The 19,200-nt window shown below is 36.2% G+C and overlaps 3 protein-coding genes across 8 annotated transcripts; 1 reads left to right on the forward strand and 2 right to left on the reverse strand.

Moving 5' to 3' along the window:
• Positions 1–2,532: 2,532 nt before the first annotated feature.
• Positions 2,533–6,268, reverse strand: LOC133669200 (uncharacterized). Of its 2 annotated transcripts, none has more exons than XM_062089251.1 (2): positions 5,263–6,268; positions 2,533–4,829 (listed from the first exon to the last, which is right to left on the reverse strand). In XM_062089251.1, the coding sequence occupies exons 1-2, from the start codon at positions 5,522–5,524 to the stop codon at positions 2,839–2,841; spliced, it is 2,253 nt and encodes a 750-aa protein (XP_061945235.1). In that variant the 5' UTR covers positions 5,525–6,268; the 3' UTR covers positions 2,533–2,838. The 2 variants fall into 2 exon arrangements, with proteins under 2 accessions (XP_061945235.1, XP_061945236.1); XM_062089252.1 differs by lacking the exon at positions 5,263–6,268 and adding an exon at positions 4,914–5,034.
• A 3,538-nt stretch (positions 6,269–9,806) lies between these two features.
• LOC133669809 (nuclear envelope-associated protein 2-like) lies at positions 9,807–14,870 on the forward strand. Of its 3 annotated transcripts, XM_062090113.1 has the most exons (6): positions 9,814–9,936; positions 10,540–10,789; positions 10,988–11,095; positions 13,344–13,805; positions 13,906–14,007; positions 14,442–14,870. In XM_062090113.1, the coding sequence occupies exons 2-6, from the start codon at positions 10,598–10,600 to the stop codon at positions 14,610–14,612; spliced, it is 1,035 nt and encodes a 344-aa protein (XP_061946097.1). In that variant the 5' UTR covers positions 9,814–9,936; positions 10,540–10,597; the 3' UTR covers positions 14,613–14,870. The 3 variants fall into 3 exon arrangements, with proteins under 3 accessions (XP_061946098.1, XP_061946096.1, XP_061946097.1); XM_062090114.1 differs by having other exon boundaries at positions 9,807–10,789; positions 10,988–11,071; XM_062090112.1 differs by having other exon boundaries at positions 9,811–10,789.
• Positions 14,871–15,337: 467 nt separating this feature from the next.
• Positions 15,338–18,605, reverse strand: LOC133669808 (flocculation protein FLO11-like). Of its 3 annotated transcripts, none has more exons than XR_009833977.1 (5): positions 18,293–18,605; positions 16,570–18,042; positions 16,365–16,482; positions 15,897–16,283; positions 15,338–15,596 (listed from the first exon to the last, which is right to left on the reverse strand). XR_009833977.1 is itself a non-coding variant. In XM_062090111.1 (4 exons), exons 1-4 carry the CDS (start codon positions 18,357–18,359, stop codon positions 16,115–16,117), a joined length of 1,827 nt encoding a protein of 608 aa, XP_061946095.1. In that variant the 5' UTR covers positions 18,360–18,605; the 3' UTR covers positions 15,717–16,114. The 3 variants fall into 3 exon arrangements, 1 of the variants encoding a protein (XP_061946095.1); XR_009833978.1 differs by having other exon boundaries at positions 15,596–15,706; XM_062090111.1 differs by lacking the exon at positions 15,338–15,596 and having other exon boundaries at positions 15,717–16,283.
• Between the last annotated feature and the right edge of the window lie 595 nt (positions 18,606–19,200).

The following is a 19,200-nucleotide window of genomic DNA, read 5'->3' on the forward strand; positions in this document are numbered from 1 at the left end:
TGTATGAGAATATTATAGCAATTCACAATGTTTTAAAGAAAAAACTAAATAGTTAAATTTTCAACCAGCTCAATATTTAAAAAAAATTAGCAAAGATAATTTTGAAACAAAAAAATTTTAAAAAAAAAGAAACAAAAAGAAAAAGAAGAAATCAATTTTGGGTAAAAAAAACTACAAAGCTAAATTCTCAACCAACTTAATATAAAAAAAATAAAATCTACAAAAATCATTTTGAAAAAAAGAAGAAAAGAGAACAATGTATAGGAATATTATAGCAATCCACAATGTTTTAAAGAAAAAAAACTACATAGTTAAATTTTGAACCAACTTAATATTTAAAAAATTAGCAAAGATAATTTTTTTTTAAAAAAAAAGAAATCAATTTTGGGTAAAAAAAAAAAAACTGCTGCTACAGTGAAAAACCCACGCGTTTTAAAGTTCTTAGTAATATATAGCCATCTCCATTTCAAATATCAACCGTACATGGTATAAATTATTCTGTTTTTTTTTAATATATTTGAAAAAAATATATATTTTTAATTTTTTTCTTTTCTTTATTTTTATATTGTCAAATCATTTTAAAATATTAATATCAAAAATAAATTTTTTAAAAAATAATATATTTTTAAATAAAAAACATTATAAAAAATACTCACAGCCATGCCATAGTCTCTTGGACCAACGAAACCCCCCTCCAAGAACCTCTTTCTTCACGATTAAGAATTTGCTACAGGAAAAGTGAAAAGCTTTGTGGCTAAAAAGGGGGATCGGTCGAGTGTTTAGCCAGTACTACATATATAATTAAAGGAAGCAACAAGGGCGAATGAGAGCTTGGAATCCCTCATCGACCCTTTGCTCTCTGTTCCACTACAAACAGCTTCAGGCAAAGGATATGAAATAGAAAGGCAGAATAATTGTGTATAGGATGCGAAGAGGCTACAAAAATCACTGGAAATATTATGGGATAAATTATTTTCTAGAAATTTTTGCATATTATTCACAACAGTGTGTTCTATGATTTTCACTTCAAAACTGCACTGGCTTTTTTTTTAATAGATCTCCTCTGGGGTGTTAATCTCTTCCTGAATAAATATATGCACAAAGTTTTCTCGGGTGTTGGTGGGGGGCCCTCCGAAGATCAAGTCAGTACCATGTATTTTATATAGCAAAAAACATTAATGAAAGTATTAATGAGTTATTATGAAGATAGATAAGAGAAATAGGGAGAAGATGTAGAATTAAAGAAGAAGAAGTAGAGAAAGTGTTTTCGTCTCAGAGTATAAGGTTTTGAACCCCTTTCTGTATATTCCACTCCTTTTTTATATTGCTTGGCTTGACCTGCTTTATACAACGTAGAAGGGGTAGAGATGTAATCTCATAATAGTAAAATAATATTATTCTATTTCTTGTACCATCACATTTAATTAATATAAGCATGAGCTGCTTCTTCCTATTTAATAAGATGTGATGGGTATCATAATTACTAACCCGAATCAAGAGTATGACAGGCTCAGTGTGGAGTTATCTGTCAGCCGTGCACTCCACCTGAGGGGTGTTGGGTTCATACAACGTAGGAGGGATAGAGATGTAATCTCATATTAGTAAAATAATATTATTCTATTTCTTGTACAATAACATCTAATTGATATAAGCATGAGCTGCTTGTTCATATTTAATAGGATGTGATTGGTATCATAATTACTAACCCAAACCTAGAGTATGAGAGGCTTGGTGTGAAGTTACCTTTCAGTCGTGTACTCCACCTGAGGGGCGTTGGGTTCAACTCACATACTTTTCCAGTAGGAGTTGGATTCAGCTTGTAACTGTACTCAAGAATGGTCAGGGACAAACACGCTATAGCCCAACGTGAAGGTGGATGTTGTTGCATCCCTGATCCAACAGGGGGCTGGGCGTGGATGCATTCCTGGCCCATAGTGGAGCTGGGCGCGGATGTGCCCTTACCCAACTTGGAGTTGGGTGCGGGCATACCATGACCTAATATGGAGTTGGACGAGACATGTTCCTGACCTAATATAAGGCTGGATGTGGACGCATTCCTGACCCATCATAGGGCTGGATGTGGATGTACACTTACCCAACTCGAAGTTGGGCGCGAATATGTCATGGCCCAACCTAAGGTTGTGCGTGCCATAAAAAAAACATAACTCTATTTTGAGTTGTGACTTCTTAAGATGTCTTTTTAAATGAGGTGGGTTTATAGAAACCATGATAAGGAAGATAACGGAAATTAAGTAGAATTGTGTGTGGATTGAAAATGACTCTCCACTTGTTCTCTCTTAAGAATTATAAAAACTTCCTTTTCAATTGAGTGTGAACTGATAGCTTTGATTTGTCCGGTGGTGGAACTCTTGATGGCGAAGGCAAACTTGCTTGGAGCTGAAATACCTGTGGCAAGCACAAAAACTGCTCGTCGACCTCAAGTTTTTGGGATTTAAATGAATAAAAAACAGGAGTTTCACCTCAAACTCTTATTAATATTTAATTTAATTATGAAAAAAAAAGGGATAAAAATTCAGAATGAAATCGCAGCAGCGAACTGCTAGAAAATAAAAATGATAGATACAGAAACTTGTATTTTTACATGCCAAGCATAACATAAAATAAAAAAGAAAATTCGGCACCTTCTTTTTGGCTATTAAAACACGAGTATAAAACCGTAAATACTCCCCTACCTTCTTCTGTCTCCCCAAACCCCTAGACACAAGAAACTGGTACCAAACTCGCACACGGGTATCCATTGCACACAAATAGCCCTGTGGCATGGATGGTGCTCCTGCCATACTATATATAGCAAGCATCAAGAGCTTCAGCTTGCTGTCATTCCCCTTCTACTTTCGCAGCAGGTGGGTTTTTCTTTCCCTTGTCCAGTTTTGTTAGGCTAACACGTCTTTTTGATCTTGTAACTACTGATTTTTTCAATGAAACTCCTTTTCTTGCTCTAGCCACCTTCTTGTTTTCACCCTCTGGTTTCTTATCGGGATCATGTTTTAGCTCTGGTCCTTTTCCTTCACAGGACCCTCTTGAGTTTTCACCATCTTGTTTCTTCTTGTTTTCACCCTCTGGTTTCTTATCGGGATCATGTTTTAGCTCTGGTCCTTTTCCTTCACACGACCCTCTTGAGTTTTCACCCTCTTGTTTCTTCTTGTTTTCACCCTCTGGTTTCTTCTGGGGATCATGTTTTAGCTCTGGTCCTTTTCCTTCACACGACCCTTTTGAGTTTTCACCCTCTTGTTTCTTCTTGTTTTCACCCTCTGGTTTCTTCTGGGGATCATGTTTTAGCTCTGGTCCTTCTCCTTCACAAGACCTTTTTGAGTTTTCACCCCCTGGTTTCATCTTGTTTGAACTGCCTGGTTCCTTCTGGGGATCATGTTTTAGCTCTGGTCCTTTTCCTTCACCAGACCCTTTTGAGTCTTCACCCTCTGGTTTCTTCCTGTTTCGACTGCGTGGTTTCTTCCTGTTTCGACTGCGTGGTTTCTTCTGGGGATCGTGTTCTAGCTCTGGTCCTTTTCCTTCACCAGACCCTTTTGAGTTTTCACCCTCTGGATTCTTCTTGTTTAGACTTAGCTCTGGTCCTTTTCCTGAACAAAACCCTTTCGAGTTTTTGCCGTCTTGTTTCTTCTTGTTTTCACCCTCTGGTTTCTTCTGAGGATCATGTTCTAGCTCTGGTCCTTTTCCTTCACAAGACCCTTTTGAGTTTTCACCCCCTGGTTTCTTCTTGTTTGAAATGCCTGGTTCCTTCTGGAGATCATGTTTTAGCTCTGGTCCTTTTCCTTCACCAGACCCTTTTGAGTTTTCACCCTCTGGATTCTTCTTGTTTTGACTTGGCTCTGGTCCTTTTCCTTCACCAGACCCTTTTGAGTTTTTGCCGTCTGGTTTCTTCCTGTTTTCACCCTCTGGTTTCTTCCGGGGATCAGGTTCAAGCTCTGGTCCTTTTCCTTCACAAGACCCTTTTGAGTTTTCACCCCCTGGTTTCTTCTTGTTTGAACTGCCTGGTTCCTTCTGGAGATCATGTTTTAGCTCTGGTCCTTTTCCTTCACCAGACCCTTTTGAGTTTTCACCCTCTGGATTCTTCTTGTTTTGACTTAGCTCTGGTCCTTTTCCTTCACCAGATCCTTTTGAGTTTTCACCTTTTGATTTCTTATTTTTTTTACTGTCTGGTTTATTCTTGGGATCATGCTTTAGCTCTGGATTTCGTGGTTGAGGGCTAGAGCTGGCAGGGTGTCCAAAATTATTCAAACTATCAAAAGCAGGCACTCTTGTAGATGGTGCAGAGGTGGAGCTAGTTCCGTTGGGTCTGGCAGGCATTGGAGGAGGCGCATCGGGGTCAAGAGGCGTGCTTCTTGTTTTTGATTCATTTGTTTGGCTCGGGTTTCTTAGGGTTGCGTTCGCTCTCACTCTAGCACGCCTTGATGTGGAAGGGGACTTCTGATTAGCCACATACGGTTTCTCAGAGTAGGAATCTACTGGTTCCTTCATTTGAGCGGTATCGGACGCTGGAATCTGTGTCGTGTTTGGAGTGGACGTGTAGTTTTTGCTACGGAGTTGTTGTAATTCAAATTCAGGGAGTGGCCGTCCTCCAGTCAAGAGACTCGTCCAAAGCCACACACTCTTTGCAGCCGCAACAAGGGCTGCGGATGCTGTCTTGGGCTGTGCTAGGAGAATATTGTATCTCCTCATTCTCAACTGGTGAAGAGCGTTAGAGAAGTCTCGATCACCAGAAATCAACAAGTAATTTGCTGGCGCAGGATTGTCCACCGCCCAGAACAACATATCAACAAGAATCTTCTTGTCACTTGCATCTTTAACACCTGTTCATCGTGAACATGTAAAATCATGAACATCAACTCACAAACAGCACAAAAAGACTTCAATATTAAAAAACCATTACGGACCAGAACATATCCTGCTGATGTTGCAACACCTGCACTTCTCCTCTTCCAATAACAAAACTTGAGATCTAATAAAAGAAATCATCAATGATTCAAAAGATTGCTAATTCATCTTTGTTTCTTTATAATTCTCTACAACACTGCAAATCTTAACAAGCCCTTTTCTATTTTAGTCAATGCAGTCTCTTACACCAGTCACATAACCCCATGACAAAATCAATCAAAACAATACTAAGAAAAGCCAAATTAAATTGTGAACAGGATCCGATCTTTCTTGGCTAATAAAAAAAACACCAAAAACCACACACCCTATTAAGCAAAAACTTCAAAAGGACAAGTAAAATCATCATACCTGCAGGGACATGATTGAGAGCAATCCCAGTACTAGAAAGAGCCATTTGAGCAGCAGGATTGATACCATGAGTGTCACCATAAGCGGAAATAGAGACAGGACCACAATAATTCATCTCGACAAGAGCTGAGCTTATGTTTTGTGCTATGGCATGAGGGTCACAGTCTCTCGGTACAGCGCAGTTCTCTATGTCCCACCAAACTGATGTCTTGGCACGCACATACTGTGCGTCTGCTCCTCCTCCTCCGTCCATTGCTGACATATATCTCCGATAATCACGGGTAGGTTCGGTAGCAGAGATTTAGAGGGTGATGATGATAATGATGTGGTTTTGGTATCTATGTTGTGCTTCTTTTTTTTATCAGATCTATGTTGTGCTTCGCTTTGTTACAGAGAGAAGGGGGAAAGACGACCTCTTTATGCATTCCTGTGTGTGTGTTGTGGTTTGGTCATTGGTGACTTTACAAGGCTGTGATTAGTACGTTTAAAGGAGGAGTAAATGGAAAACTTAAGGGGGCTAAGTGTTTATTTATGTATTTTTGAGGCATGTCTTCAAAAGGTAAAGATTTTCCTTCTTTTTTTCTTTTTCTTTTTTTCTGGTAGAGATGGTGGAGGAAACTAAAGAGCACGAGGCGATGGTGTTTGATGAGAAGTGAAGCTAAAATTGAATTGCATGCATCACTGGCTACTGAATTTGATGCAGAGAAGGTGGAGAGTTTTATGAGTGAAGTTAATTTGGGACTGCAAGTGAAGACTGTGCTTCGTATGTTGTGCTTTCTCCGAACTCGAATGGTTAGTCTTCAGGTCGAAGAATTATTCCATCTGGAGACTGGAGATTAGATTCTGGAGGACAGAAGAATGGTTGCAAACAAAAGGAAAGAGGAGACGGTCACTTTGACGGTGGAGGTTCAAGTAATTGGCGTGAGCATCTTCACCGGTTTATGGAGTAGCTAGTGGGCATGTGATGCAGCCTCCACCGTAAAGAATTGTCAAATTCACTTGTTAGAACAATTCGGGAAAAAATTAATCAATTATCCCTATAAATTATGTTTTTAATATATCATCCTTGTAAATATATTTCTACTACTAATAGAGGAGACTGTCTATTTGACCCGCCCCGAATAGTTTTTTTCCCGAAAAAATAATGAGAATGGAGGTTTCTCTAGCATTTTTTTTCACAACAAAAAAAAAAATCACAAGTATAAATTAAAGGCTCATGTGTATTTTTAATTAAATAAATCAAAAATAATTGATCCAATAAATACAAAAAAAAAATGTTAATGCTTCTATTCTACTCGGATAGATAATTTTTCTTTCAAGGCAAAATAAAAATCATGTAGGTGCTATTGGTATTTTTTATATATAAAAAAATATAAGTATTAATTAAAAAAAATCTCGCATATAATAAAATACAATGATGATCATATGTTCATGCTTAGCTGCAATCTGGATCATAAGATCGTAATAATCAATCATGTAGAAAGAAAATTGAAACAAATTAAACATATAAAAACAAACATGAAACATATCACAAAGATCAATTCAAAATAAAATAAATGATTTATAAAAATTTAAACATGCAACTATTTTATATATGTGTTTGTGTGTCTGAGTAGCAATGTATTAGATCGACATGAGCTTCGTGGCTCAACTTGTTAAACCTGCAACTCGAGTCATGGACTTCATTGAATTTAATAAAATTATTATTTTATTCCTTTTTATTTTTTTGCTAGATATATAATAACAATAATTAAAAAAAATACTATAACTAGGGAAAAATAAAAAGATCAAGCTCGAGTGGGTAGACTTAGCCTGAGAGGCCGAACACGCATGGTCTTTAAAAAAAATGCCCCAACACATGGGCCTCTCAATCTAGAGCTACGTGCCTGAGCTTATATTTTTTAAAAAATATATAATCATTCACTCCTTTATATGTATATAAACTAAGGTAAAAAATGTGTCGTCTTCCAGCACAAAATTTGGCTACTGGGCACTACTATGGTGGTTGGGAAATGAAGGCTATAAAGTTTTTTTTTTTAAAAAAAATATTTTCATTTAAAAATATTTAATAAACACCCTGCAACATAAAAGTAAACAAAAAAAACCCATATGTCAACTTAAAAAACACCGAAAACACCAAGTCACACTAGATAAGAATTTTTTTTTCAACCTAGATTTGTTTTTTCAGACAACATTAAGACTCGAAACAACCGTTATCAAACTTTTCTAGTTGAACATAACCCATTGACACTGGATTCGATATTTTTTATGATTGGAATCGTGGCAATCGTGATTTTTTTTCTTTTCAACCAGAATTCAGTGAATTCCTTTCTTCTCTCTAACACATAGACCAGAAAATAAAAAAGAATAAAATTTCATATCAAAAATATATTTTAAAAATCTATAAGGACTGAAAATGCATCATTAAAAAAGTAAAAGAACCAAAATTAACTTTTTTTCAACTTTAAAACCACCACCCATTTCTCTATTTTGTTTCTTTCCTTGGTCCCATGTCTTTTGACTTTATTGTCCCCTGACAATCTTACTTAGATTTGCCATTAATTTAGGTTATAAATAGTGAAATTAAAAAAAAAAGCATATTGGGATGAAAAAAACAAAAAACTATGTCAACATGGAGTCCAATTATTAGTTTTTGCGCTTGAAAATTGTTTTTAAATAATTTAAATTTTTTATTTTTTTCGTTGCTTTAATTTAATATTTTTTTGGTGATTTTAGATTATTTTGATGTACTGATATTAAAAATAATTTAAAAAAAATAAAAAATATATCATTTAATATATTTCTAAATAAAAAATACTTTAAAAAAACAACCTCATTCAAAAAAATATAAATGTTTAACCATCTAAATTCTGGCAAGAGGAAACATAAGATTTAAGAAATAATTTATTTGCAGAGGCAACAACATGTAAAAGCGAATCGGAAGCTTGAAGTTTTGTCATAATTCTCGATGGAAGAAAAACAGAGTAAAAAAGGACGAAACTTTACTCTGTTTCCAGGAGGCAGAGCCATGAGTGGAAGGAAAAGACATGGGACCACGGGAATTCTTATGAAATTTGGTGTGCAACTTTATTATCAAAAACAATTTCGATTTTATTAAAAGAAATTTGAAGGTATATATATTATAATATTTTCAATGACGTAATTCCTTTATAATTTGAAAAATAAAATCTAATTTTCACCAACAACAAATTAAATTGAATCAAGCAATGATCACTCGTACTGAAATTTTAATTAAGAGAGTAATTTATCAATGATTTAGGGGTTTCCGTATAATCTTAGCAACAAAAATCAATTTAACCACACCCCCACTTACTCATTTTTAACAAAGCTGACCACACTACCCTAAAAACAGATATTGCTTTTAATTAATGTTCGTCAACATGTGAAGTAAATATGCAGCTATTATATTATATGTTTATTATTTTATATGACTAAGAAAATTATTGACTAAAATTTACATATAGACAACTTATTATTAGTCATTGCATTAAAAAAAATCGTGTATTTCATTATAGAAATAAGTAAAGCAACACAAGATTTCACTCCCTCCATAATTACATTATAAACAAAAAAGTTGAAGTCAAGAATGTGAAGATACAAGATCAAGATCAATTTGTAAATATATTCATAAAATCACTCAAATGTAATATTTTTTATCAAGACGAAAAGTGAGTTGAGAGTTGTGACTAAATCAAGTTTAAAAGGGATATTGAAAATAAACTAGATTTTAGTTTTAAAAAACAGAGGAACTGGTCGACCGGTTAGAATAAATTAAATTGATTGGTTGGTTTAATTGACAAAATATTTTTCATGTTCAGATTAGAATCTCTTTTAATTAGTTTAATTCTCTTATTATCTAGAACTTTATACTTATAAAAAGATTTGTAATTCAACATTAGCATTATATATAAGCACCCAAAAAAAAATAGTTAAAAGAGTTACAAGAAAAACATTAGCATTTTTTTTTATATAAAAATATGATATATTTAAATATCGCAATTCTAAATAGTAATAATTATCTTCTTGTGCTTTGAAATATTTACATTGAGTAAATATATCGTTGAAGAAACACGACAAGGTAAAATTGTAGTATTTCACTGATTTTTATTCAAAATATGTTACTTTGCATAAACTTTTAATTTACGGTTATAGTTTAAAAATAATAACAGAGGAATAAGGCCGACCCATAAAAATCCTACGGTCAAAACACACCCACGTGTCGCAACCAAAACAGTTTAGCTAAAACATTTGGATTTGCCGCGCTCAAAGTCAAACGAGGGAATCAAAAGTAAAAATGGAAAACACCTGTTTTTAGCTTCGGCTTTTGTCATTTCAGTAAACCCAAGGTTCGGTTTCACTCCGAACCTAAACTCTCTGTCACTATCTCTCTCTAGCTTGTCTCTGTTTCAGACATGTCTTTTTATAAAACAACAATAATAAAAAAACAGCTTTGATTTGATTGGATTTGTTTTCTCACTTGCACTAATTGACAATTAAATTAAAACCCTAAATTCATGCTGTCCGTCTGATTTTACCCAACTCCCAATCACCATCGTTGGACCATCCATACATGGCAATAACAAAACCTTAAGCTTGCCAAAAAATACATTCCATGTCGTTTCTCTCCTATCTCTTCTCTCTCTTTTTCTGCTGGTGGGTTTTCTTTCTTTCTTCTTGTTTTGTTAAGCAGACATGTTTTCTGTGATCTCTATCTTGTGTCCTGTGGGTAAAGATAAGTTTTTTTTAAAGAAAGTTCATTTCTTTGCAGAGACCCTTTCGAGTCTTGACTTGGTTGTGTGTTGTGTTGTGTTCTAGGTTGCTTGAGTCCAGCTTAAAGTTTGAATTTTTTTTGTGTTTTAAGCAGACCTTCCTTAGATGGTTCCTTATTTCTCTCTCTCTACGTTTATTTATTAGTTGAAAGCGACACACCCTTTACGTGCCCCTCTCTCTCTCCATTATAAATTTGGTCGAGATATTATGCATTATTTTGTGCCATAAAGAATAAAATAATAAATTTCAATTTTATTTATTTTTCTTGGACTAGATCAAGGCAAAGTATTTGAAATTGAATACAGTGGTTATTTATGAATTTGAACTCATGGGGTAACCTTCAAATTAAATGTTTTCACATGCAGACACCAAAGGCCATAGCTTTCGCTGCAAGCACTGCATAGACCAAATCATAAATCTTTGATTTTGTTTTCCTCTTTAGAAAGCAAGTTTTGAGTCAGTGTATGCATGTGTTATCTGTATCAGATCTTTGAGCAAAGATTCAGTGTAGTTGCTGTTTGATCAAAATCACCATTAAGTACTGATGTCAGTTTTGGAGAAACCATCATCAATATCTTCTTCTGTAAGAGAGACTGATCCTTTATTGAAGGATTTAAATGAGAAGAAGCAATGTTTTAGGAAAAATGTTGTTTCTTTAGCTGCTGAGTTAAAGGAAGCACGTAACCGCCTTGCATCTCAAGAGCAATCATTCGCTAAAGAAACAGTAACTAGACAGGTAGATGATTTCTGGTTTTGGTTTCTTTTTGTATGTTTTTTTGAGTTCTTTAGATTTAATCATTGCTTTCTTTCTTTTTGTGGTCCTTTTGATTGTGGGGTCATTAGGGGTTTTGTTTATTTTTTGGAGTCAATTAATCAGTGGCTGTGTGTTTTTAACTGGAAGCAGTGCTTTTGTGTGTGTTTTGATTTTTAACAGGAAGCAGAAAATAAGGCTAAAACCATGGAAGTGGAGATTAGCAGATTGCAGGAGCGATTGGAGGAGAAAAATGGCCAGCTTCAGGTGACAGCTTCTACCGCTGAGAAGGTTCCACTCAATATCCCAGCTTTGACTTCACTTTTTAGTTTCCTTTGATCTGAAATTCAAACATGAGTACTTATCATATTGGAGTTATTTGCTTCACGGAGTAAGTTGATCTGGGCTGTGAGGGTGTTTTTTTCTGTGCATCATAACACACAATCCACATATCTGATCCTCATCCTTTTGGATGACTATTGACCTTTTGGCCCTTTCAATTTGTTATCCTGGGTCGAGCCTTAAGGGGGAAAGGTCATCGGAATGTTTCAATTTTTTTATTGTTGTCCCCCATTGTAATCTATTAGCGTGAATGCTTTAAGATAACCTTTTGTTATGTTGTTGTCGGCGACCCAACTTCTTAGGTTTTTATTTTGCAAAATTATGGATTGGATTAGAAAGTTGGTCAAAACAGCTTCCTGCAATTTCTTTAGGATATTCTTAAGACAAAATGCTTTGTTTGGATGGTGTTCAAAATATCATTTAGTTTAGCTACCACTTTCATTAGGCTGTGTATTGATTGCTGTGATTCTTGATGGGGCTGCATTAATTGAAACTTTAATTGACTATGTAATTTAAAGAAATCATGTAGATTTCATATTTAGTTCTTGGAAGATTAGTTGAACAGTAAACGAAATATCTCATTTGCAAATTTGAAGGTGATGGTCGCACTTGGAAGCATTAAATTATCACAAGATCCATGTTATGTTGCACTTATCTCTGCCCCAATTATTTTGGTGATTTATTCCAAATAAATCCCAATTGAATGGCCATGTAAAATGGTGATGACTTCATACCAAATAATCCTGGGAATTGGGATCCTCTGCACATCAGCACCATTGCAGTAAAACTTAGTGAGATGAGTGATGAGATGTCAGTACAAACCAATAAAGGCTGGGCTAGTTTCTCTCTCTCTTTATGTTATGCCCCTTCCCAACCACAGCAAAAGGAAAAGGTAGGAGGAGACCTGTTTATTTGTGTTTGTCTATATGTCTTTATACATGTCTATTCCAATCATGGATAGAAAGCAATCGAGGCATTTAAGGCTACCATATATGTGTAGTAGCTTGTCACGTAAAAAGAAGCCATATAGGTTGCACTTGATGCCATCACCATCATGTTGGCAGATAGCATCAAATTTAACTACCAAACCATTGTATACATCCCTTTACGTAGGCAAGGATACTGTAATTGCCTCTTTACTTTTGACATTTCATAAGAGCACGTGAGACACTTTGTAATGGGAGTTTCATTGAGTTTTTCATGTGTTAGTAACTTCTCCAGAGTTGTAGCATGCTACTAAAAGAAAAGATGGAGGTCGAGGATAGAGGACTGACATTAGTAAATCTAGGGTAACACAATGATGTGAGATGCTATCTGTGGGGAATTGTACAAAAGTAAACCTCTTTAGCTTTTGTGCGTTGATTTATGCAATCAGATAAGAGTACAGCAGCTTATTATTGTTTCATTTAGAGCATGTCATTCTTTAGAACCTTCAGCTTTAATTGAAGACTTACTGTAGACAGTAGGAGTTTCTAGATCTGATATAATCTTTAAGCACCCATCATTTTGTAACAATTCAATCTTTAAGCAACCATTGTTACTCTCTTTGAAGGGATTACCTTGCAGGCATTTATGTACTGGTGGTCACCTCCTTGCACATCACAGTATGTCACTTTTCAGAAAACATACACGCATGAAACAGTTTATATTGACTGGATGATCATTGAGGAATTGGAATAATTAAAGAGAAAAAATCTCTGTGCTCCTAGCTCAAGACAACCTTTTGAATATTACAACATGGTGTCACAGTATAGTTTTCATGTATCTAAGAATTAACATACCTGTCACCTCTTGATATTGGGATGAGTTTTAAAAGACATTTAGGGGGTGTTTGAGAGTGTGGTAGCGGTTGTTTTTTAAAATGTTTTTTGCTCGGAAATACATCAAAATAATGTTTTTTCATTTTTTAAAAATTAATTTTGATATCAGCATTTCAAAACGATCCGAAAACATAAAAAAATAATTTAATTTTAAGCAAAAAAAAACCTAAATTTTCATGAAATGCTGTTTGGAATGCCGTTAGTTCTAAATGGCGCCTTAATGGAGATTGCTCATTGGTAGTTGTGTTACTGTATGATTTGCAATATAACCATCTCTGGATTATGAACCCTTTCCATTTTTATATTTTATCATCTGCAAGCTTCTTGCTTGTTAAGACTTCAGTTATTCTGATTTTTATTCTTTTAATTGGCCACAGTACCTCACAGAGTTGGATGGTCTCAGATCACAACTTGCAGCCACTCGAGCTACGGCAGATGCAAGTGCTGCCTCAGCTCAGTCAGTGCAGCTTCAATGTTTAGCACTGATAAAAGAATTAGATTCAAAGAACAGCTCGTTAAAAGAGCATGAAGAGCGTGTAAGCAGGCTAGGAGATCAATTAGATAATTTGCAGAAGGATCTTCAAGCAAGGGAATCTTCCCAAAGGCAACTGAAAGATGAAGTTATGAGAATTGAGCATGATATTATGCGAGCTATTTCCCAGGCAGGAGACAGTAAGGATTGTGAACTGAGGAAATTATTAGATGAAGTTTCTCCTAAAAACTTTGACAAGATGAACAAATTTTTAGTTGTTAAGGATGAAGAAATAGCCAAACTGAAAGATGAAATAAGAGTTATGTCCACTCACTGGAAGCTTAAAACCAAGGAATTAGAATCACAGGTGCATCTATCTTTAGCTGTATCTATAATCTCTTTAATTCTATTGTCATTTAAGGTCCACGGACCTGGTAATTTATGAGATTCAACCTGCTTGTTGGCAGTTAGAGAAACAACGACGAGCTGATCAGGAATTGAAGAAGAGGGTGTTGAAGTTGGAATTCTGTCTTCAGGAAGCTCGCGCTCAGACTCGAAGGCTTCAGAGGGTAATTTTTGTCTTTACTTTTTTGCCTGGAACTGGATGGTTGCATTGACTGCTGTGAATAAGACTTCCTCCTGTGTTGTTGGCTTTACCTTATCATTTTGCATATCAGAAGAGCACCATGCTTGAAAATGTTCAGATGCCTCCTTGCAGTATTTAGCTGTTTCATCAACTAAGTGAACCACATCAATGCATACTTGCTGTGCGCAAGTAGCTTCATTTTGACACGGGCTCATTTAGGTTCAAATTAATTGAACGTTCCACAACATCAAAGTCTTTTGAGTGGTTATTGTTGTGCTCTTCTGTTGATATTAGACGAGTCCTTTTTTCTCCGTAGTTTTTGGTGGTCATGTTCTTTCAACATGCTCAAGTTATTTCCACTGCTAGATTGCACTTTCATGTACTATTATTTAATTGTGTTTATATTCATCTTAACAGATGGGAGAGCGAAGGGACAAAGCTCTGAAAGAACTCCGAGATCAGATAGCAGCAAAACAGCAGGCTGTATCTGAGGGAAACAATGAAAAGCAAAATTTCTGGGAGACATCTAACTTCAAGATTGTAGTTTCTTTGTCTATGTTGATCTTGGTTGTGTTCTCAAAGCGATGAAAATAGTAGGCTAGATTGTTGTAAATGTCTTGTTATCATAGGTTTTGGGGAGCTTCAGAAGCCATTTTAGCTTGTAGAGATAGCCTAGAGTGGAGTACCTTTTCCTTGTGCAGTCTAGTCAAAGGTGCGTTTTTTGTTCCCGTTAGAACTAGAGTCCTCTAGTTATGCTGTACGTTTTAAATCTATGTACAGCCGTTTGGCTTCCATATTTGAACCCATGACTTGAAAAAGATTAGCTCTTTTATGCTGTTGATTTTACCAGCTGGATGGCATGATAATGACCTGCCTTGTGCAAGCTTTGCTATCATTTTTTCTTGCATTAAAATCTAGGTTTATATATATATAGATAGTTGTAGTCAAACCAGGACATTATTAATATTGTGGGGACAGGAGAGATCATGCTACCAACAGAATATGTCATCTAATTTTCAACCGTAAGCTAGGCTAGCTAGCTGATGCTGTGTCCTGATTCAAGTCAAGCGTTTGGTGCGTATTTTAAACAAAATGATTTGAGAATATAAATTGGCATCTAATGCATTAGAGCATCAAGTCCTCGTTAATCCTATTAGCCGTTAGGAGATGCTTTTCATCACCTAGCATGATTCAGGCTCTGGCGGGGTTGGCCTTTGTTGTTTTTCCCAGGAAATATGGGATGAACTTTTTGACTAATTTGTGTACTGAATTAGCATTTTTCCTATCTGGAATGGAAATTGAACGATTAGAGCATCTTAACAAATATGTTAACTGGTGTAAATTTGGTTTTTGCCAAAGAAGTCACAGGGCGATTTTGACAGTCGAGAAAATCTTGTATCCATCGTATGTGAAACTAATTCACCTTGTATAAATCTTTTTGCATGCAAAGACCATGTCTCTTGCTTGCTAGTTTGGTTTTAAACAGGTTGATCATATGGATTTGAAGCTTGGAAGCTAACATGGGAAGCAGATCCACTTACCATCTGAACTGAGCCTCCATAGGTTCTTACCCTGTAAAGGTAAGAGCTAAACTTTAGGTTTATCCTCATAAATCATCCACCTAAGAAACTTCTTGTATCCCTGCTCCTACCATGCACTCCTCAGCCATCCGATAAAAATTGCTAAAATAAGTGATCACAAATGTGAATAATTTAACTAGATTAATCAGAAACTCTGAACTACAAATTCTGCAACTTCGTGAAAATGTACAGGAACAAAATTGCCATCGTACATCTAGTACTACCCAGCCTCATTAAATTTCACTACTTTCAGCCTAATACTAAACATGTAAACATAGAAGTTGATTTGTACCTTCGGCAGTAAAGTCTTTACATTCTGCGCAACTTCCGGCCAGCCAGAAAATGTTATCAGGATGTTGGTGTTGTAATTCATTCTTTTGGAACTTCCCTCTAGTTTCTATTTCTTTGAAAGATGGTTCTGTACAGAACTTGGAAACTGCTGCAGTTCTGATCTTCTGCTGAAAGCATGAGCTTCCAATCCATTTGGTGTACATGAAGAAATTCTTTGTTCTACATGTCTAGAATGATTGTTCTGGCAACAAATGATGTTACCAAAATGGCACAACCAATAAATGGCTGCAAATTAGCTGACATGGATGCTGGAGGGTTAAGAATGGGAGGAGTATCGAACCCAAAACTTGAGGCAGGGTTGGTTGATGAGTTCAAAACTGCTGGAGTGCTGCGGAAATCAGAGTGTTAGTTTTTGAGTTATTGAATTTGTACTAAAGAGTTCCTAACCCACGGATGATAAAGAAATTACCCTGACACGCCAACAACCGGTGATGTTGTTGCTGGATTTGCAGATGAAGTTGTTGGCGCTGGCAATGATGGAGTGCCTGATGAAGATGATGATGTTGGATAAATACAGGAACCAGTGCCTGTTTCAATGTTATGTGAGTCTCTGAATATTCGGAACATTAATTTTAAGAACAATCCCAAATCTGTGAGTCAATCAGATTTCTTACTTGGATTCACATTAACTATAGTGGCTGTTCCTCCAAAATCACAGCTGGTTGCCGCAGGATTCTTCTGATAATAGCTGTTGAATGCAAATGAAGCGTGGTTTTGAAGAGAGTTTGGATTGTAACAATTCCCTCCTTGCTGGATCTGTGAACAATCTGCACCTCCCATTCCACACGCATAATCCAATGCTGATTGAAGTGCTGTCTCCGTCACTCCAGACCTGGCCACACACCAGCTCTGTCCTGGTATTGCTGGAGCATTTGTCGTTGCAGGAGGCGCCACAGGATTTGTGACTGGTGCTGTGACTGGAACATTGCCTGTTGGGGCTGGATAGGTTGTCACAGGATTAGTCACTGGCTGTGCACCTGGAACTGTTATAGGTGCTGGTGTTGTGACTGGATTGCTAATTGGTACTGGTGGATTGACAGAAGGATTTGCAGGGGGGAAATCGACAGGTGTGGTGTAGGGGAAAGGTAATGGAGTGGATACAGGATTGGTCGGTGTTACAGTGACTGGATTGGCAGGATTGGTAGCAGGGACAGTGACTATTGTTGGTGCTGGAGTATCTGGCAGGAGAGTCCCTGGTGGTGTTGATCCGGGATTTGTCGGAAAAACTGTAGGTGTATTGATTATATCATCATGTAAAGTAGTTCTGAAGTTTGTTAAGAGCTCTCTCCGAGATGAAGGAAAGATTTGTTCATGTTCCCTCTTCAGCTCCTTTTCCATGAAATCTTCTACCGAAGATACTTCTGCATATAATCCAGCTACCTGACCTGTGATCTTACTGTTCTCTAAAGATTTTGTAACCTTCTCAGCAAACTCAGCTACTTCTTTTGCACCAGGAACAACAAGGCTCCTGATTGTCATAGCTATGGGAACATCATAGGGAGAAAGTAGAGAAGTGACAGCTGTGACTTTTTGAATCATTGATTGAATAAAAAGATCTTTCATCCCCAGTTCTACATCCACATCAAGACTGGTTTCTACAGTGACAAAAGACTTGGTCCTCTTGATAGATCCCAAAATCCCATGGAGGTCATTTTCTTGTGTTCTATCCAAATTTTCTAAGAATGACAACGAAAATGCTACCGAGACCTTAACTTCACTGTCAACATGAAACCTATTCAGGACTGAATGGATTGATTTCAAAGTGTATAAAAGCTTTGGCAAGTCATTGTTGCCGCTTACAATGATGCTTTTGATGTTCACATGGGGTAGAAAGGTCACTAATAGGGTCTTAAACCAGGAGATAGCAGATGGTTTAGAATTTATCAAATTCTCAACCAAGCTGTCATCTAAATAAAGATCAACAGACACATTAAAGTTGGAAAGTGCACTCAAAACCCTGTGATCTGAAGCAAAAACTCTTAAATGACTTGCAAAGACCTTGTTTAGCTCAAGAAATGATACTGTTCTGCTAAGTGAAGAAGCTGCGGTGATTCCTCTGGCATTGTAGGAGAAACCCACCAGAGTTCCTGTAACAAAAAACAAGAAATGATCTAGTTCAACAAAGATTCAAACTTCAAAAAGTTTTAGCTCATCCATGAATTCAAGCAGCTAGTACTTCTTATTAACAGTGAATATGTGAGAGAAAAAAAAATAGAATAGAAAAGAAAAACTATATAGCTTTACACAAGTGGGGTAGGGGTAGGCTAAACTCTAACTCTTCTTTGCACTGAATTTTAAGGAGAGAAAAAGAGTGAACAAGAAATAAAAGATACTTACCAGAAGAGCTAATAGTGAGAAGAGACAAGAAGAATAAGAAGAGGCACTTTGATGCTACTCCGGCCATTATAATGAGAGGTGTTTTCTGGGTTGCTGGAGGAGACCCTATGGATTTTTAAAGAGATTCATACAATGGGAGTGTTGTTTAAAAGAGAATGCTCATGGAATATTGAGAGAGAGATATAGAAGGTGAAAAGGCGTTGCAGATAAAAGGTTAGGAGAGAAAAGAAGAAAGTTATAAAGGAAGGAAGGTGTTCCTTTGGCATGAAGGATGGGACTGGAAAATGTGCTGTTTCCCAACAGTAGAGAGAATCAAGTGATCAACCACTGCTTTTATAGCTTCTTTTTCATCTTTCCCAAAAACACAATTGGGCTCAAAACAGAAAGCATCTTCCTCCACACACCAAGACAAATTCCATAAGATATGCCCGCCCACATGCAAGTTACACAGTACAAATATAATAAGCAAAGATGGCATGCCTTTGTCTGCTTGTCCCAAAAGGGTTTCACAATACAAGGATGGCAAGGCCTGCCCTGTTGTGTTTCCCCTCATAAATGCTCTGCTACTGTTTTAAATTACCACAGTAAAATGTTTTTCATTTTTCTTGAATCCATCAATATTGCACTGTCCAACAAGAACTTATGCCATTGTTTTCTGCTGACAGCTCTTAACAAGCTTAAATTTTCTTTACTATATGTGCGAAGATTCTACTGCAGAACCTGGGCAGACAGCTAAAATATTTAAATATTAACACCTTATGAGAAAATGGATTTTTTTAAATTAGGACAATAAATTAAAAGTTTGAATAGAATAACAAAAATATTCGGTGAAATAATATATTTTCATCTTGTTGTGTGTTTTTTAAATGTGTCTAGATGTCGATATTTCTAAACGTGAAGAAATAGTT

The sequence above is a fragment of the Populus nigra genome, chromosome 12 (genome assembly GCF_951802175.1).
Source record: "Populus nigra chromosome 12, ddPopNigr1.1, whole genome shotgun sequence".
NCBI lineage: Eukaryota > Viridiplantae > Streptophyta > Magnoliopsida > Malpighiales > Salicaceae > Populus > Populus nigra.